Below are 15,057 nucleotides of genomic sequence, written 5' to 3'. Positions count from 1 at the left end.
CATATTTAACTGGAGTTAATAGTTAATAGTATGATGTTTACAATCATAAATAGCATTTTATCATGTAGAATCATAATATAATGACACCACTGTATTTAACACTGCCTTACTGCAGTGTAACACAGTCTGACTCTACTTAAGAAAAGTAGAGAATTAAAAGGAGGTAAAGAAGAGACAATAGTAGGGGTGTCTGGGTGACTCAGTTGATTAAACATCTGACTTTGGCTCGGGTCATGATCTCCTGGTTCACAAGTTCGAGCCCAGCGTCAGGCTCTGTGCTGCAAGCTCGGAGCCTGGAGCCTGCTTTGGATTCTGTGTCTCTCCCTCTCACTGCCCCTCCCCGCTTGTGCTCTGTCTCTCTCTCTCAAAAGTAAATAAACATTAACAAAAAAAAAGAAGAGACCATAGTAGGAGTAGAAAACAGGAACTAAGGAAATGTTGAGGACATGGAATGATTCACTCTAGAGGCAGGAAGACAGCAGTAAACATGATTGTTATCAGGGATGCTTGAATGATACTTTATTTCACTGACTCTAAGGCACCATTGATGTAAGATGCACCCGTATTTTATGTACCACCAAGAAAGAAAAAAATGCTATGAATTAAATTACAGCATGCTAGTGATAATGAGTCCTGATTTTGCCAATATTAAATTGTGAAAAAATATGCATGTTGGATAAATGAAATAGGTATTATACAAAAGCTGGTGATTGGACATACTTCTTTGACACCACAGAACCAACATTTATTATGCACTTGTCCTCAGGGGCTCGTGCCTGGGTGGGGGAATGGGTGATGGCAGATACAGAAATAAATGGGAAACACCTTTCAGTGATTAAGAAGTTTACATTGCAGTGGATGTGTTTCAATTTTTTTTTTTTAACATTTATTTATTTTTGAGACAGAGAGAGACAGAGCATGAACAGGGGAGGGGCAGAGAGAGAGGGAGACACAGAATCTGAAACGGGCTCCAGTCTCTGAGCTGTCAGCACAGAGCCCGATGCGGGGCTCAAACCCATGGAGTGTGAGATCATGACCTGAGCCGAAGTCGGACGCTTAACCGACCAAGCCACCCAGGCACCCCAGCAGTGGATGTGTTTCAAAGGAGAGAGAGAGATCATAGAATTTGAGGAATAAATGCTATTTGTGGTAAATTCTGAGCAATGGGTAGATATAATTTCAACTGGTAGAAAGGGAGAGTGGGGATGGTAACATGGCAGAAGGAAAGCTGAGGTGTGTTCAGGAGACAGTGGGCAGATACCCTACCAAATGTACAAAAGTCTCAGGTTCCCATCTTTCTAGTTCCATGACCCTGATATGAAGAGTCCTTTTAGGTTCATTCTGCTTAGAATAAACCTGGGGAAGAGATTTGTCTGGTCTGGTCTGGGCCACACATGTTGAAGATGATCAGAGCTCTGTGTTAGAAAGTTAGAAGGTTTAGAAAGTTTAGAAAGTTAGAACTCTTCAAAGACATTTTGATTTGGTTCAGTATTTTTGTAAACATCTGCAGAAGGGAGACCAGGAATTCAAAAAATGGAAAGCTGCGTAGTCTGAGGGAACCGATGAGGGGGAAAAATAACGATAAGTATAGTGGAGAAAGTTCACATTAAGTTCAGTTATATGTGAGAGCCACAGCCTGTGTGCTGACATTAACAGAAACTGGGAAGCCAGGGGAAAGAGCTATTCCCTGTGGAGGGTGAGGAGTTTGGTCCTGGCAGACAAGTGGAGATGTGAATGAAAGTTATAAACATTGGTCTGGGGCTGGAGGGAGGTAAGGCTCCCTCTTAGATGCTCAATGAAGCTCAAAGCTCAGTGAAGCTATCAGAGTGGGTGGAGCTCCAGAAGCAAAGCAGAAGAGAAGAAGTCTGCAGACAGGAGTTTAGGAGTTTATTTTTAGGTGGGAAGAGAAGGACTGATCAGAGAAGTAGGAGACCCAGAAGACTGTTGTGCCTTAGAAACTGGAAGAAGGGAGACTCTCAAACAGAGGAGGGTACAGCTGGGGGCAAATGCTAACCATAAAAATAGAGAAGGATAAACACTGTGATCAGACATGGCAAGATGGAGGCCAAAGGCTTGGTGGGATCAAGCACACAGGGAGATGTTAAAAAAGAGGGACCTAACTATAAGTGATTTAGGGAGGTAGAAGGGAAAAGGCTCAGAGAATTACTGCTATCTATTATGGAAAGAATATTTTAGACTCTTGTTTTCTTGGAGGATTTAAACATAACACAGTGGCATACCTGGCCTGAATGAGGATTGTGATCTCAGTGGTTGGTTTCCCAAATTATTATATTGGAATTTAGGGGACCAGTCTGAAAACAGTGTTTATAACCTAGTTGCCAGGTCTGTGGACCAGCAACAGTCTTGAGGACTTGTGCCATCCTCTGTTCCCACGTGCATGGGGCGGGTACCACCGGAGACAGTGTGGCCACTGCTTCAGCCATCAGGGAAGATAGAACAGATGTTAAAGCAACCTCATTATGTAAAGGGCCAGGTATTGAGTGCATTCTCTTGTGTTTGGCACTGTGGCGAGAGTGGATATATGGTTCCCAATTCAATTCTCACATAAGCCCCGCTGAGGTGGGAAGGATTGCCCCTACCACATACCCACCAAAGCGTGCTGTCTTCCATAATTGTGTTCAACACATTTAGGTAGGTGGACTTCATGAAGCAATTATTATTTCCCATAGTATTTTCAGGAAAAAAGGGCAATTTATTCCCTTACTTAGATGGGCAGAAATGAGGTTGGAAAGAGTAGAAAGAAAAGAAAACCCAAGCTGGTCTGGGTTGTGCTGAGACATGTGGGCATGGAGTCACCCCTACACCCAGGTAAAAACTTGGAGTCAACTAGGACACGTGGCTAGCTCTTGAGGCTGGAAGCTGGCCTGTGGGACCCACAGCTATTCAGGGCGGCCAGGGCAAAGCAGTATGGGTTTCCATCACTTACACTGTTATAGGGAAGGAAAGTTTTCCTCGACCCTCTTAGAGTCCCTTGCTGAGTCTGCAAGTGAAACTGAAAAAGACAGAAAGACAGATTAATAGGAGAAAAGCATACATATTTATCTAATGTAAGTCTCATGTGACACCGAGGATTTGTAAAGAAATGAAGACCGAAAGAAATGGTTAAACCTGAGTGTTTTTGTGCTAGATTTGATGAAGTGTGAAGCGTCATGGGAAGATACGATAGGACAAAAGGTATGAGGTAAGTGTAGTAAATGGGGGTGGGGGGATTTAGCAAGCCTTGTTTCTTCAGATTCCTTCCTGTGTCCCTTCATCTTTGGAGATAAGGGTGCTCCTTTCCTGTGGGTGTGGAAAGGGCAGCTGTCACATAAAGGTTATGACTTGCTTCAGGGGACGGTCAGAAAGTCCTTCCTGCACAAGCCGTTTCTCAAATTCCTTACTCTTGAAATAGTCAATAGGTTATAGTTTGGGGGTTGCATGTCCCGTTTAAATGGTACAGACCAGCACGATTCATAACCCCACCACCATAGACCTCTTCCTTTTTCCTTTTTTGCAAAAGAACAGACAGCTGTGCTTGTGGGATTAACACTGGATTGGAAGCAGCTGATGCCCCCACCCCCACGCGGTCACTAGGAAATGTGGCAGGAGTTAAAATGGTTCCCACAAGGAAGGCTGCGTGCCCAACCCATCTGAGGGTGAACGTGCTGGCCGGTTTGCACAGAGACCCAAATCCCGTGCCGGGAGGCTGCATTGTCCCAGCCTGTCCCACCCCCGGAGTCACCGGTGAGCATCTGCACGGATAGTATAAAAACATTCGCCATTAGTAGATTGGATAAAGCACTCAATCCTCACCCTCAGACCTTCAGATGTCATTACGAAATGACATTTGGGTCAGCCATTGAGAACATTAGGTTTGGGATTTATTTTAAAAGAGAAATTGAAAGATAAACCTCGGCTATAGTAAACCATTGTTTAATCTAAACCGACCAGGTTTGTGGTGGCAAAGCTCTTCTCCACCCTGTCCATTTAGCCCAAGGCATCCCAGATTCTACAGTGCACATGAGTAAACTGGGGGGCTTGTTAACATGCACACTTACATCCAGTAGGTGTGGGAGGGGACCCAGGATCTGCACTCCCAGCAAGCACCTGGGAGATGTTCCAGCTGCTGGTCTGCAGACCATGCTTCAAGTGGCAAGGCCTTAGAGACCCCTGCTCATCATTTAAAGTTGAGCTTAAATGTCACCTCCTCTCTGTTGATTTCCTGACATCCTCTTCCTTCCCAAAGCAGAATTTATTACTACCTTACTGGCATCCTCAAAGCATTTTTATGCATTTGAGCATTAAGAAATTTCCTTTATGTTGTGATTATCCTCCTTAATCCGTGCTTTCCTAGCTCTGGCTAATGGTAGTCACCTGGGGAGTTTAAAAAAAGAAATCTCAGTGCCCAAGTCCCACTACCCCAAGAGTTTCTGATTTTATTTTTTTAAAGTTTTTTTTTTTTTTCAACGTTTATTTATTTTTGGGAGAGAGAGAGAGACATAGCATGAACGGGGGAGGGGCAGAGAGAGAGGGAGACACAGAATCGGAAACAGGCTCCAGGCTCTGAGCCATCAGCCCAGAGCCCGACGCGGGGCTCGAACTCACGGACCGCGAGATCATGACCTGGCTGAAGTCGGACGCTTAACCGACTGCGCCACCCAGGCGCCCCGAGTTTCTGATTTTATTATGGTCCCCACTCTTGTAGCCAGGGCAGAGGGGTATCAGAGCACCTGGCTCCGGGGGTCCCACACAGACCAGGTTCCGCCACTTGTCACCGACAAAACCCAAAGGCAGAGAAATGAGTGGTGGTGAAGAAGAAAGGAGTTTATTTCAGTGAGGCCAACACTGAGAAGACAGCAGACTAGAGTCTCAAAGACTGTCTCCAAAGTGCTGAAAATACTTCCAGGTTTATGTGAGAAAATGTGGGACAAAGGTTGGTGGGAAAGTGCAGGAGGGCAGCGAAGATCAAATTGCACATTGTCCTGGAGTGAGTCGGAGTGGAGTCTTGCTGGCTCAGGGCGGTGCTTGCTGCCTCAGGGGGTAGTTTCAGTTCCCATCAGAGGATGCTCTGCCTGCAGGGTCTTTTGCCTGAGTTAAGAGATAAGCTGGAAAGAAGAACCTAATCAATTAGAAAATACAGACCAAGGTCAGAATGGAGGTAGTTGAAGTCCTCTTTCACTCTCTGTCTCTCTTTTAAATAACACTGATGCTTTTTTTGAAGACTGATACTAAAATCTGAAATAAATTTCTTTGGGAGAGTATTGTCTCGACTTGGTTTGCATGGTTTGCAAACTGTGTTCCCTGGGACCCAGTGGGTTCTCTGGGGGTGCTTCAGGGACTACTCCAGGGGTGAGAGATGGGAGAATAGGAATGAGCAGAGGGTGTGGGGACAAGGCAATGGACCTATCCAGAGTGGGGGAACAGTAAGGAAGGAACAGAAGCTCATCCTTCCTCTTTTCCCAACAATTTTTTCATCCTGCTCTTGGGCAAAGCAACCAACACAACAAAGAAGACAGCCTACTGTAAGCAAGTGCCCAGTGCTTTCATCTTTCCAAGAACCCCATGAAGTAGGGTTCACAGAGGAGATAAGAGGTAAATACGTCAAGTTACAGGGCCAGGACTGCAACAGAACTTCTGACCCCAAGTCCTTTCACTTGGCATGGTTCCCTGCACGAAAGCTGTGGAGTCTGAGACACACCGGCCCCCAGGGAAGCCTCAGTCTTCTCCCATCGGCACTGCTCGGATCAATCCCGAAGGTGCCTGGCTTGTTGGTGGCACAGGTGGAAGGGAGGTTAGAGGTGGGAGGGGCAAGTAGGCACCAACCACCCACAGAACTTTAGGTTTCTGCACTGACATCATATCTGCCCAAACTATTTGGAAAAAGCTCCCAGCCCTGGGTCCTGGTCTTCTGGCCTCCAACCTTCACGCTTCACCCACTTCTTCCAGTCCCCATCACCTCTCCTCTTCCCTAAGAGAGCACCACTGCTCAGCCTCCGGGAGGAAGCTGGCAGCTGTTGGCACGAGGGCCCCATTTCTCCCCTGATGTCTGCTCTGCCATTGTAGGGTTGTAGAGTTGAACATGGCCACAGACCTTTTTCATTCCTCCTATGAGCAGAAAGAGTGCATGTAGGTGAAAGCTGCAGCAGAAGATGCCATCACAGATGTAATGAGTCCTAGAATGTAAGCGCCACAGGACAGGGATTTCCATCTATATTCTTAATTGCTGTCTCTCAAGGCATAACAGTGTTTGGCACATGGTGGATGCCCAGTAAATATGGAAGGAACGAATGAAGTACCCACTATGTGCTAGACACTGTGCCAGGGGCTTTACTTACACTATGCCGTTTCCTGTTAGCTACTGAAATATCCTACTCGTGTTCAGTGTGGAGGCGGGAGGCTGGAGATTCCGTGAATGCATTTTGCTAACCATCTGACATTGAGCAATGTACTTAATCTCTCTGAGCTTTAGTTTCTCCATCTGGGGGGAAAAAAGATGGTAATTCTGGCGTCTTAGGGTGGATGTGAGGAGTGAGTTAACCTGTCTGAAGCACTCAGCCCAGTGCCTGGCCCAGGAAAAATACAATGTAGGCAAAGGAGAGGAGTCTACCCTACCACCCTACCACCCTAAAATGCCCCACCACCCAAAATATCAGTTCCATCTGTGATTGTAGTCACTTTTTTTTTTTAACATTTATTTATTTTCAAGAGACACAGAGCATGAGTGGGGCAGGGGCAGAGAGAGAGTGAGACACAGAATCCAAAGAAGGCTCCAGGCTCTGAGCTGTCAGCACAGAGCCTGACGTGGGGCTCGAACACACAAACCATGAGATCATGACCTGAGCCAAAGTTGGACGCTTAACTGACTGAGCCACCCTGGTGCCCCTGTGATTGCAGTCACTTCTTTTTTTCTTTTTTAATTTTTTTTCAATGTTTATTTATTTTTGAGAGATAGAGAAACAGAGCACGAGTGGGGGAGGGGCAGAGAGAGAGGGAGACACAGAATCCGAAGCAGGCTCCAGTCTCTGAGCTGTCAGCACAGAGTCTGATGCGGGGCTCAAACCCACGAACCATGAGATCATGACCTGAACCGAAGTTGGATGCTGAACCAACTGAGCCACCCAGGTGCCCCTGCAGTCATTTCTAAAACAACAAACATTTTAATACTAACCCTGATCACAGAGTATATAAAATTCCTCGCAAGAGAATCCGGTTTACATTTCAGCCAGCCATTTTCATCAAAAGGATAGATGAAAACTTTGTCATGGATCAGTTCGTGGTTTGGGGGACCACTTTCCTTTTTTAAAATGTTTATTTATTTTTGGGAGAGAGAGCATGTAGGGGGAGGGGCAGAGAGAGAGGGGGACAGAGAATCTGAAGCAGCCTCTGTGCTGATAGCAGTGAGTCCCATGTGGGGCGTGAGCCCTTGACATGGAGCCGAAGTCTGGCGCTCAACTGACTGAGCCACCCACCCAGGCACCCTTTCTGTGAGGAGGATTCATTCTTCATTTTGCAGATGAGAAAACAGACCCAGGGAGGTTGAGTAACTTGCATACTGGCAGACAGCTAATTTTCAAAGGAAAAATGCTTACCCAGATACTCTCTTCTGCCAGTTACAGAATTTAGTTAATACTCCTCAAATGACATGAATTGGTAACAGCATGTGACTCGGGTTAAGACTTCTCCCTTTGTCTGGAGATTCCATCTTCTCAGGCCTGTGACCCACTGGGACACCTACAAATGCCCAGACTTTGGTACTTCATGTGTTTTTTCTGAAGTTGGAAGATGACATGGGTCACCTCTCAGGATTCTTCACTCAGTCATGCTTTTCATTGAGTTTCCTAGAGCATATCTCTGGCCTCAAGAAAACTCCTTTGAAAAAATTGGCTTGGTGTCATTGAATACTATCCAGGTTTATGCATTTGCTTTTAGTGACTTGCTGAATGTCACCTACACCAGTTTCAGTTAGATTCAGCTACATGTAAAGAACATGGTGTTAAAAAGAAAGAAGCCCACAAGGAGCAATCCAGAATGCTCTAGTAGCTCTGTTCCATGTAGTCTCATGAAAACTCAGGCTGTTTCCTGCTCACTGCTTGCTCCCCTTAGAGTGTGGCCCTTGACCTCATGGTCCAAGATGGTGCTAGGAATCCTAACGATCTTTCTGCAATTGAAGAGGCAGGATGTATGCAAGGGGAGGAAGAAGGAAAAATGAAGCATGCCAGCTATCTTTCAAGGAAAGTTCCAGGGGGCTGTTGCACACTTCCTCATTGGCCAGAACTTGGTCTTATGGCCGCATATAGCTGCAAAGAATGCTGGGAAATGTATTTGCTTGGAATAGACATATACCTAGGTAAAAATAGGGTATTCTGGAAGAAAAGGAAAAATACATAGTGTAGGAAAGAGCAGTTCCTGCCATACCACCCAAGAACACAGCCACTTGTTTCCATGAAGCCCCAGCTGAGAACAGTTAGGAAGGTCATAAGAAAAGACAAAATGTTCAGTCATTGCCTCCTCCCTTCCTCTCACCCAGATACCTTCTTGTTCCTATTCTCAAGTGTGAAGCAGGGCAGAGATACATGGGTCTTTCTAAAGCATTGTGTTGATGCCAGGAACTTCTGTTACTACTGAGCTCAGAGACTTGGAATGTTTCTATGCCCAGAAATAGGACCTGGGAACTGAGTCCCTGCCATCGTTTATTTTGAAAGAGGGCAGGAGTTTTATTTCCTCCAACTCTGCCAATTTTAGGGACAAGCAAATGGGGTTAGCAAATCTGAGGCCATTCTCCTTGGGATAGACTGTGAGGGCCTAAAGCCCGTACCCTCACTAACTGTTCCACCTGTTTGCGTGACTGTTGTCTCCAGGGGCTGAGCTGGTCTGTCCCCCTCACACTCTAAGGGGCCTCGAATACTAGAATCAAGAGAACAGAACACCCTCCAAGGTGATTATCAGTCTGAGATTGTTTTCCCAGGAATAATGAAGGGTTCGCCCTGAGTCACCGCCCCCCCCATCCTCTTTGTTAACAGTAGTACATTGTTTTGAGATCTCCTGCTGGCTTGAAGGATGTAAATGTGACACAGAGGAGAGCTTCTTCTGAGTTTGAATAACTTTAGAAATTGAGTCGATCAGCAAATATGATATAAGTATATTAACAATAAGAGGGGCACCTGAGTGGCTCAGTCGGTTAAGCATCCGACTTCGGCTCAGGTCATGGTCATGAGTTTGAGCCCTGCGTGTGGCTCTGTGCTGACAGCTCAGAGCCTGGAGCCTGCTTCAGATTCTGTGTCTCTCTCTTTGCCCTTTCCCTGCTCCTGCTCTCTCTCTCTCTCTCTCTCTCAAAAATAAATAAACATTTAAAAAGTAATAATAAGAAAAATACCAGAGTGAGGTAAGTAGTTGGAGTCTATTGTTCTGGAACTTCTTTCTTAATAAAAGAAACAAGACTACATTTAAAACAATATATTGTGAATAACAATGTGTTAGTTAATGCGTTAGTAATTTGGACCATTTGTGTGCCTGTGATTCAAGTTACTGCCTACCTTAAGGTCATAATATCCAAGAACAAAGCCATCTTTCGTTTTCTATAATCCTCTTCTGTTCTTGTCTACTTCATGTTAATCAATAGTCCACATGAATATGGGCATCTACATGGTTGGCATGTCTAGTCATATCTGTATTTCTGGAAAAGCTACCTTTTAATAAACTATTACTGTGTAAACTACCTACAGCTGACAGCTTTTATTGACGTATGTTTTACATGCAATGAAATGCGCAGATCTTAATTAAGTGTATTGTTTAGTGAGTTTCAGCAAGTGTGTATACCCAGTAACCCACCTTCCTATCAAGAGACAGAACCTTTCTGACAAATCTTATGCCTTATTTCCAGTCAGTCCTTATGTCCACCTCCCCCTAACCTCACAACCACTGCTGTGGGTTCTATCACCACTAGATTTGTGTTGTCATTTCTCAAACTTCATATACATGGAGTCATAAGGTATGTACTCTTTTGTGTCTGGCTTTTTTCATTCAACATCCATTTCTGAGTTTCATTCATGTTGTTGCAAGTATCTGTAGTTCATTCCTATTTGCTGCTGAGTAGTATCCCGTTGTATGAATAAAGCATGATCTCTTTATCCATTCTCCTGTTGATAGACATTTAGATCATTTTCAGTTTGGAGAAGTAAAGCTTTCTATAATAACTATAATAAATAACTTAAATAAATCTGTAAGTAATAAATTTGTAGCTTATAAATAAGGAAACTGACAGGTGTGTGTGAGTATATTCTTGACTTATCACAGAAACATGCTCATCAAAGATACTCGACTAAAGCTCTGAGGCACAAGCATGCATCTGGAACCGTGCTTTGGGTGAATGAGGAGTTTGTGGACGATGGGAGGATGAAGGGAACAATTACCAATTCATGAACTTAAAAAAAAAAAAGTTTATTTCTTTTTGAGATGGGGGAGAGGAAGTGGGGGGAATTCATGAGCTTAAAGTGTTTATTTTTGAGAGAGAGAGAGAGAACAGGGGAGGGGCAGAGGGAGAGGGATACAGAGGATCTGAAGCGGGCTCATGAACCATAAGATCATGACCTGAGCCAGTTCAAGAGTCCGGAGTCAGATGCTTAACTGACTGAGCCACCCAGGTGTCTCAGAGAAAGGAAAAGTAACCGCCCAACGTGGGGCTCGAACCCACGACCCTGAGATTAAGAGTCTCATGCTCTACCGACTGAGCTAGCTGGGCAGTTCATGTGCTTTTGAAAAGTTGTTGTCTTCCAATTGCAATCAAATGAAGGAAGTAGGCTTGGTCTGAAAATGCTTTACAATTTAGAAATGAGTCACTCCTGATTAATTGCTCCATTTTACAGTGGAGAAATTCTTGGACTTTTAGTTTTCTTTTGTGTAAAATGGAGGCACTAGTTTTTACCTAGCTTACCTCGCAGGGTTTTTTTTTTTTTTTTTTTTTTTTTTTTTGAGAAGCAAATGAGAGAAAGCATACAAGGTATCTGTCAGCTTAAAGCTCTGTGTGAGTGCAAGGTGGTAGTGTTGTCTCTGACAAATTCACACGCTTTTCCCTTAAAAGCTTACGGTGGAATATTTCACATGTGTCATGCATGTTTTGTTTATTCACTCATTTACCTTCCTAAAAGGTAAACACTACTGCTATCATTCCCATTTTATGGATGAAGAACTCAGGGCCCGGACAGGTCTACCTCTCAGAGGCCACACAGGTATAAACGGCATAAATGGGATTTGAATCCATAGAACTGGCTCGAATCTGAGCTGTTACTATTGTGCCATCTGCCTTTCTAAAAACATGTCATTATACCTCCTCCTAGCAGCTCACTTTACAGTAATCGTCTTCATCCACCGCCTTTATTTCCTTGTGGGAGGGTTGCTATATTCAGATTTGTTGGTAAGTTGTCTCCAAGATATAACAGAAGGAAACTGCAAGTTTGCCTAAAATCTTACTGATTTCCCATTTCGGTCTTCCTGGAGGTTTGTGGTGAGACTGCTGGGTCAGCCATATTCTCAGCGAAAACTCTGCATTTATGAGATAATCAGAACCACCCACAGGATGGAACAGATCCTGTGAGCTCCTACTTTCCCAGGACACACAGTTTGGTGCCCTGGTGAGGTGGGAAACACCCTGCAGCACTGAATGCTAAGAAGGAAGCATCCCCATATCCAAGACCATTTGGTCATTTACTGGCATGTCTATCCTCACTGCCTGGACATTTGGCCTTGCTTCTTATAGACCCCTGTACTTCAGGCTGCACCCCCTTCTGTCCGAGACGCTGTGGACAACTGAGTCAGAAGGCACCTTGCATTTTTGGGTGGGGACTGGGGAGAGGGGAAGGACAGCACAGCATTTCTTTTTTCTTTTATTTATTTACTTTTAAAATGTTTATTTGTTTTTTGAGAGAGAGAAAGAGCACGAGCAGGGGAGGGGCGAGAGGGAGACAGAGGATCACAAGCAAGCTCAGTGCTGACAGGGAAAGCCTGACGCAGGGCTCAAACTCACTAACAGTGAGATCACAACCTGGACTGAAGTGGGACGCTTAACCGACTGAGCCACCCTGGTGCCCCTTTTTCTTTTTTCTTTTAAAATTACTGGGGACCACTCCTTAAAAAAAAAAAAAAAAAAAGAGGGGCGGGCACCTGGCTGGCTCAGTGGGAAGAGACTACGACTCTGATCTCAGGATCATGAGTTTGAGCCCCACGTTGGGTGTAGAGCTTACTTAAATGAATAAATAAATAAAAACTTAAAATAAAATTCCTGGGGACCACTAATTAACACCTCCAAATTGATCTGAAAATAAAGTTCAGTTTTTAAGCAGAATGATCATGGTTATCTAAAATATTACATGTCCCTAACACTGAGGTTTCAGAATGTGAGTTGTGGAAATTCTAAAGTTAGGTGAAATTTAGCAACTCCTGAAACTGAATATTCAACCCGAGAAGAACAGGCTGAGAAAACCACCTGTGCTGCTTTTTTTAGCATTTTCTGCAGAAAAATTAGAAGTAGGAGTTATGGCCCCCACAACCACATCACCAGGGATTGGCTATCTATCTTCAGCATTGACTAAAACAGGAAGTTACCAGTGGTACCTAAATGGAGCTAATAAGAATGAGAACCTCCTACAACTTTGTAGCCACTTGGAAAAAGCAGCCCAAACCAAATTACCCATCTGGATCTGCTTTCTGTTCATAAATGAGGTAGATGAACTTGGGGAGCACCAACACCTCCCCCAGCTGGAATGGTCATGATTCTATCCATCAGTGACCAAGACATGATTCTATCTATCGTTGATGAAGGACTGCAATCCTCCACTAACCTGTGAATTTATAATCACATGGGAGCTATCCTGGATGTTCTCCTGCTGGAATGGCAGAGTATGGAGCAAGATTTGGGGTGAGTTCAGAAGTCCCTAAGGAAAGCCCAGTATTGGCCCTCAGAGGGCAGAAAGTGGACACAAATCTACAAAAAAGCATTCATTTCACTGACTCTTAAGGGTCTCCAGTGTTTTTTCTCTCCTTAAAGCAAAGAACCAAGTCATTTGAAAAACTGGAGACAAATGAATACACTCTGAGGCTAGCCATTTTGTTTTTATTTTTCAACAGATTCAAAGAGACAGTGAAATTTATGTTAATTTATTTTAAGAAATGGTATGCAACGAAAGTTAATCTGGGAGTCAAGGCAGTCACATGCTACAAAAAGTTAAATAGTCAGACATTAAAAATTGCACAACTGTTACATCCTTCTTTGCTGCTGCTGAGTTCAGTTTAAGCCTGTTGTTTATTTTATGGTAAAATTAAATTACATTCTTTTCTTCAAGTGTTGAGCAGTTCCAAACGTGGCTTCTTAGTCAAAGAATCCATTCTTACTGTGGCCAAAAAGCCTCTCTTTCGTTCAAATGAATCATTTCCCCTAATTAGCAGGGAAGAATCCAGAACTAATTAACTAAAAGATCTGAGATGTCTTCTAAATGCTTTGGGCAACATGTTAAATAAAAAAACTGTGTGACAGGGGCACCTGGGTGGCTCAGTGGATTAAGTGTCTGACTTTGGCTCAGGTCATGATCTCACAGCTCTTGGGTTCGAGCCCTGTGTCGGACTCTGTGCTGACAGCTCAGAGCCTGGAGCCTGCTTCGGATTCTGTGTCTCCCTCTTTCTGCACCTCTTCCGTTCACACTCTGTCTCTCTCTCAAAAATAAATAAACACTAAAAAAAATTTAAAAAAGAAGAAGACTATGTGACAAATAATATCATTTTGCAGACCAGCCATTTCAGGAAGGGGGAGGGGTTAGAGTCAATGGAAAAGCACAGGCTCTGGGATCAAAAGTACAAGTTTTCCTGTTTACTACCCACATGTCCTGGGAGAAATAACTTAATGTCTTGGGGCCTCAGGTTTCTTGTGGATGAAGTAGAAGTAGTACTCCTGTGCCTGCTTCCAGGGCTGGTTCTCGGGGCCAAATGGAACCCTGGATATAACAGTGTTTTGTAAATGCCACAGGACCACTCAATAGCAAACTGCAATTATTCAGCAATTGGGTTGGTTTGGGGACAATGAAAGAAGTCCTTGTGTTTTGCATTTAGCTCTCAGACCACATCATGCCACTGAGGGAGCCTCACATCAACACCCTGCTTAAATCCCAGCTACCCCACGAAGGGCTCCAAACGGTCACTGGGGCTTTAGGAATAGATTGACCTCACAGTATTTCCTTTTTTCTCCACAGCGACTCCCCTGGAACTGTGACAAGCATATCAAACTCCACCAACAAGAAACTAGGGGACATTTTATGAAGTTATACTTGAACCTAGAAGCCTCTGTGTTTCAGTTAAAGACAGACTTGGAAATGATAAAAAGGTGCCTTAACAATTTTAACATGATTCCAGCAGAGGGAGACAGGGCTGCACTGACTCCGCACAGGATCAGTGATGTAATTGATAGATTGACATCACAAACAGCCTTTCTTCCTTCCTTCTTTCCTTCCTAATCAGATGACTGTAGTCGTAATTAAAAAGAAAATTTTTAATGTTTATTTATTTTGAGAGAGAGAGAGCAAGCAGGGGAGGGGCGGAGAGAGAGGGAGAGAGAAAATCCCAAGCAGACTCTATGCTATAAGAGCAGAGCCCCATGTGGGTCTGGATCTCACAAACCATGAGATCATGACCTGAGCTGGTATCAAGACTCGGGTGCTTTACTGACTGAGCCATCCAGGCGCCCCTGTAGTCATAATTTAAATATCACTAGGTGGAGAAAATATATGGCTGAAGGCCCTTATGAATTCAGCTGTACTTGCAAAACACTTCTAAAATGGGTTTGCATTTGATCGATCATAGAAGCCACTAAGGCGGTTGGAAACAGCAGCAAAGGCAGGTCGTGCATTAGTCTTCACAGTGCACAGACTTCACACCTGTGGTGAGTACCACTGGTGGCTGAGCCAGCTTTCACCCTGTTTTCCTCCTTCCTGAGTCACAGTTCCAGTTTCGTTCAAGCATCTGCTCCATTTCCAATCCAGAGGTGGATCCTGATTATTCCAACTCAATCAGATCACA

General features: G+C 44.2%; 1 protein-coding gene and 1 non-coding gene across 2 annotated transcripts in view; one reads left to right on the top strand and one right to left on the bottom strand.

The window, feature by feature from the left end:
- Positions 1-10,665: 10,665 nt before the first annotated feature.
- Positions 10,666-10,738, bottom strand: TRNAK-CUU (transfer RNA lysine (anticodon CUU)). The gene has a single exon. It is a non-coding gene; the product is annotated as a tRNA-Lys (tRNA).
- Positions 10,739-12,708: 1,970 nt separating this feature from the next.
- GABRR1 (gamma-aminobutyric acid type A receptor subunit rho1) overlaps positions 12,709-15,057 on the top strand; it is a 37,871-nt gene continuing 35,522 nt past the window's right edge. Inside the window, exon 1 of the mRNA XM_086707406.1 lies at positions 12,709-12,910. Within this exon, the coding sequence (XP_086563532.1) occupies positions 12,852-12,910 (59 nt within the window). The 5' untranslated portion in view covers positions 12,709-12,851. The remainder of the gene's footprint in view (positions 12,911-15,057) is intronic.

The sequence above is a fragment of the Puma concolor genome, chromosome B2 (genome assembly GCF_028749965.1).
Source record: "Puma concolor isolate L17-30 chromosome B2, mPumCon1.1.hap2, whole genome shotgun sequence".
Classification (NCBI taxonomy): Eukaryota; Metazoa; Chordata; class Mammalia; order Carnivora; family Felidae; genus Puma; species Puma concolor.
The sequence above is the reverse complement of the archived record's forward strand: the minus strand, read 5'-3'. Positions and strand labels throughout refer to the sequence as shown.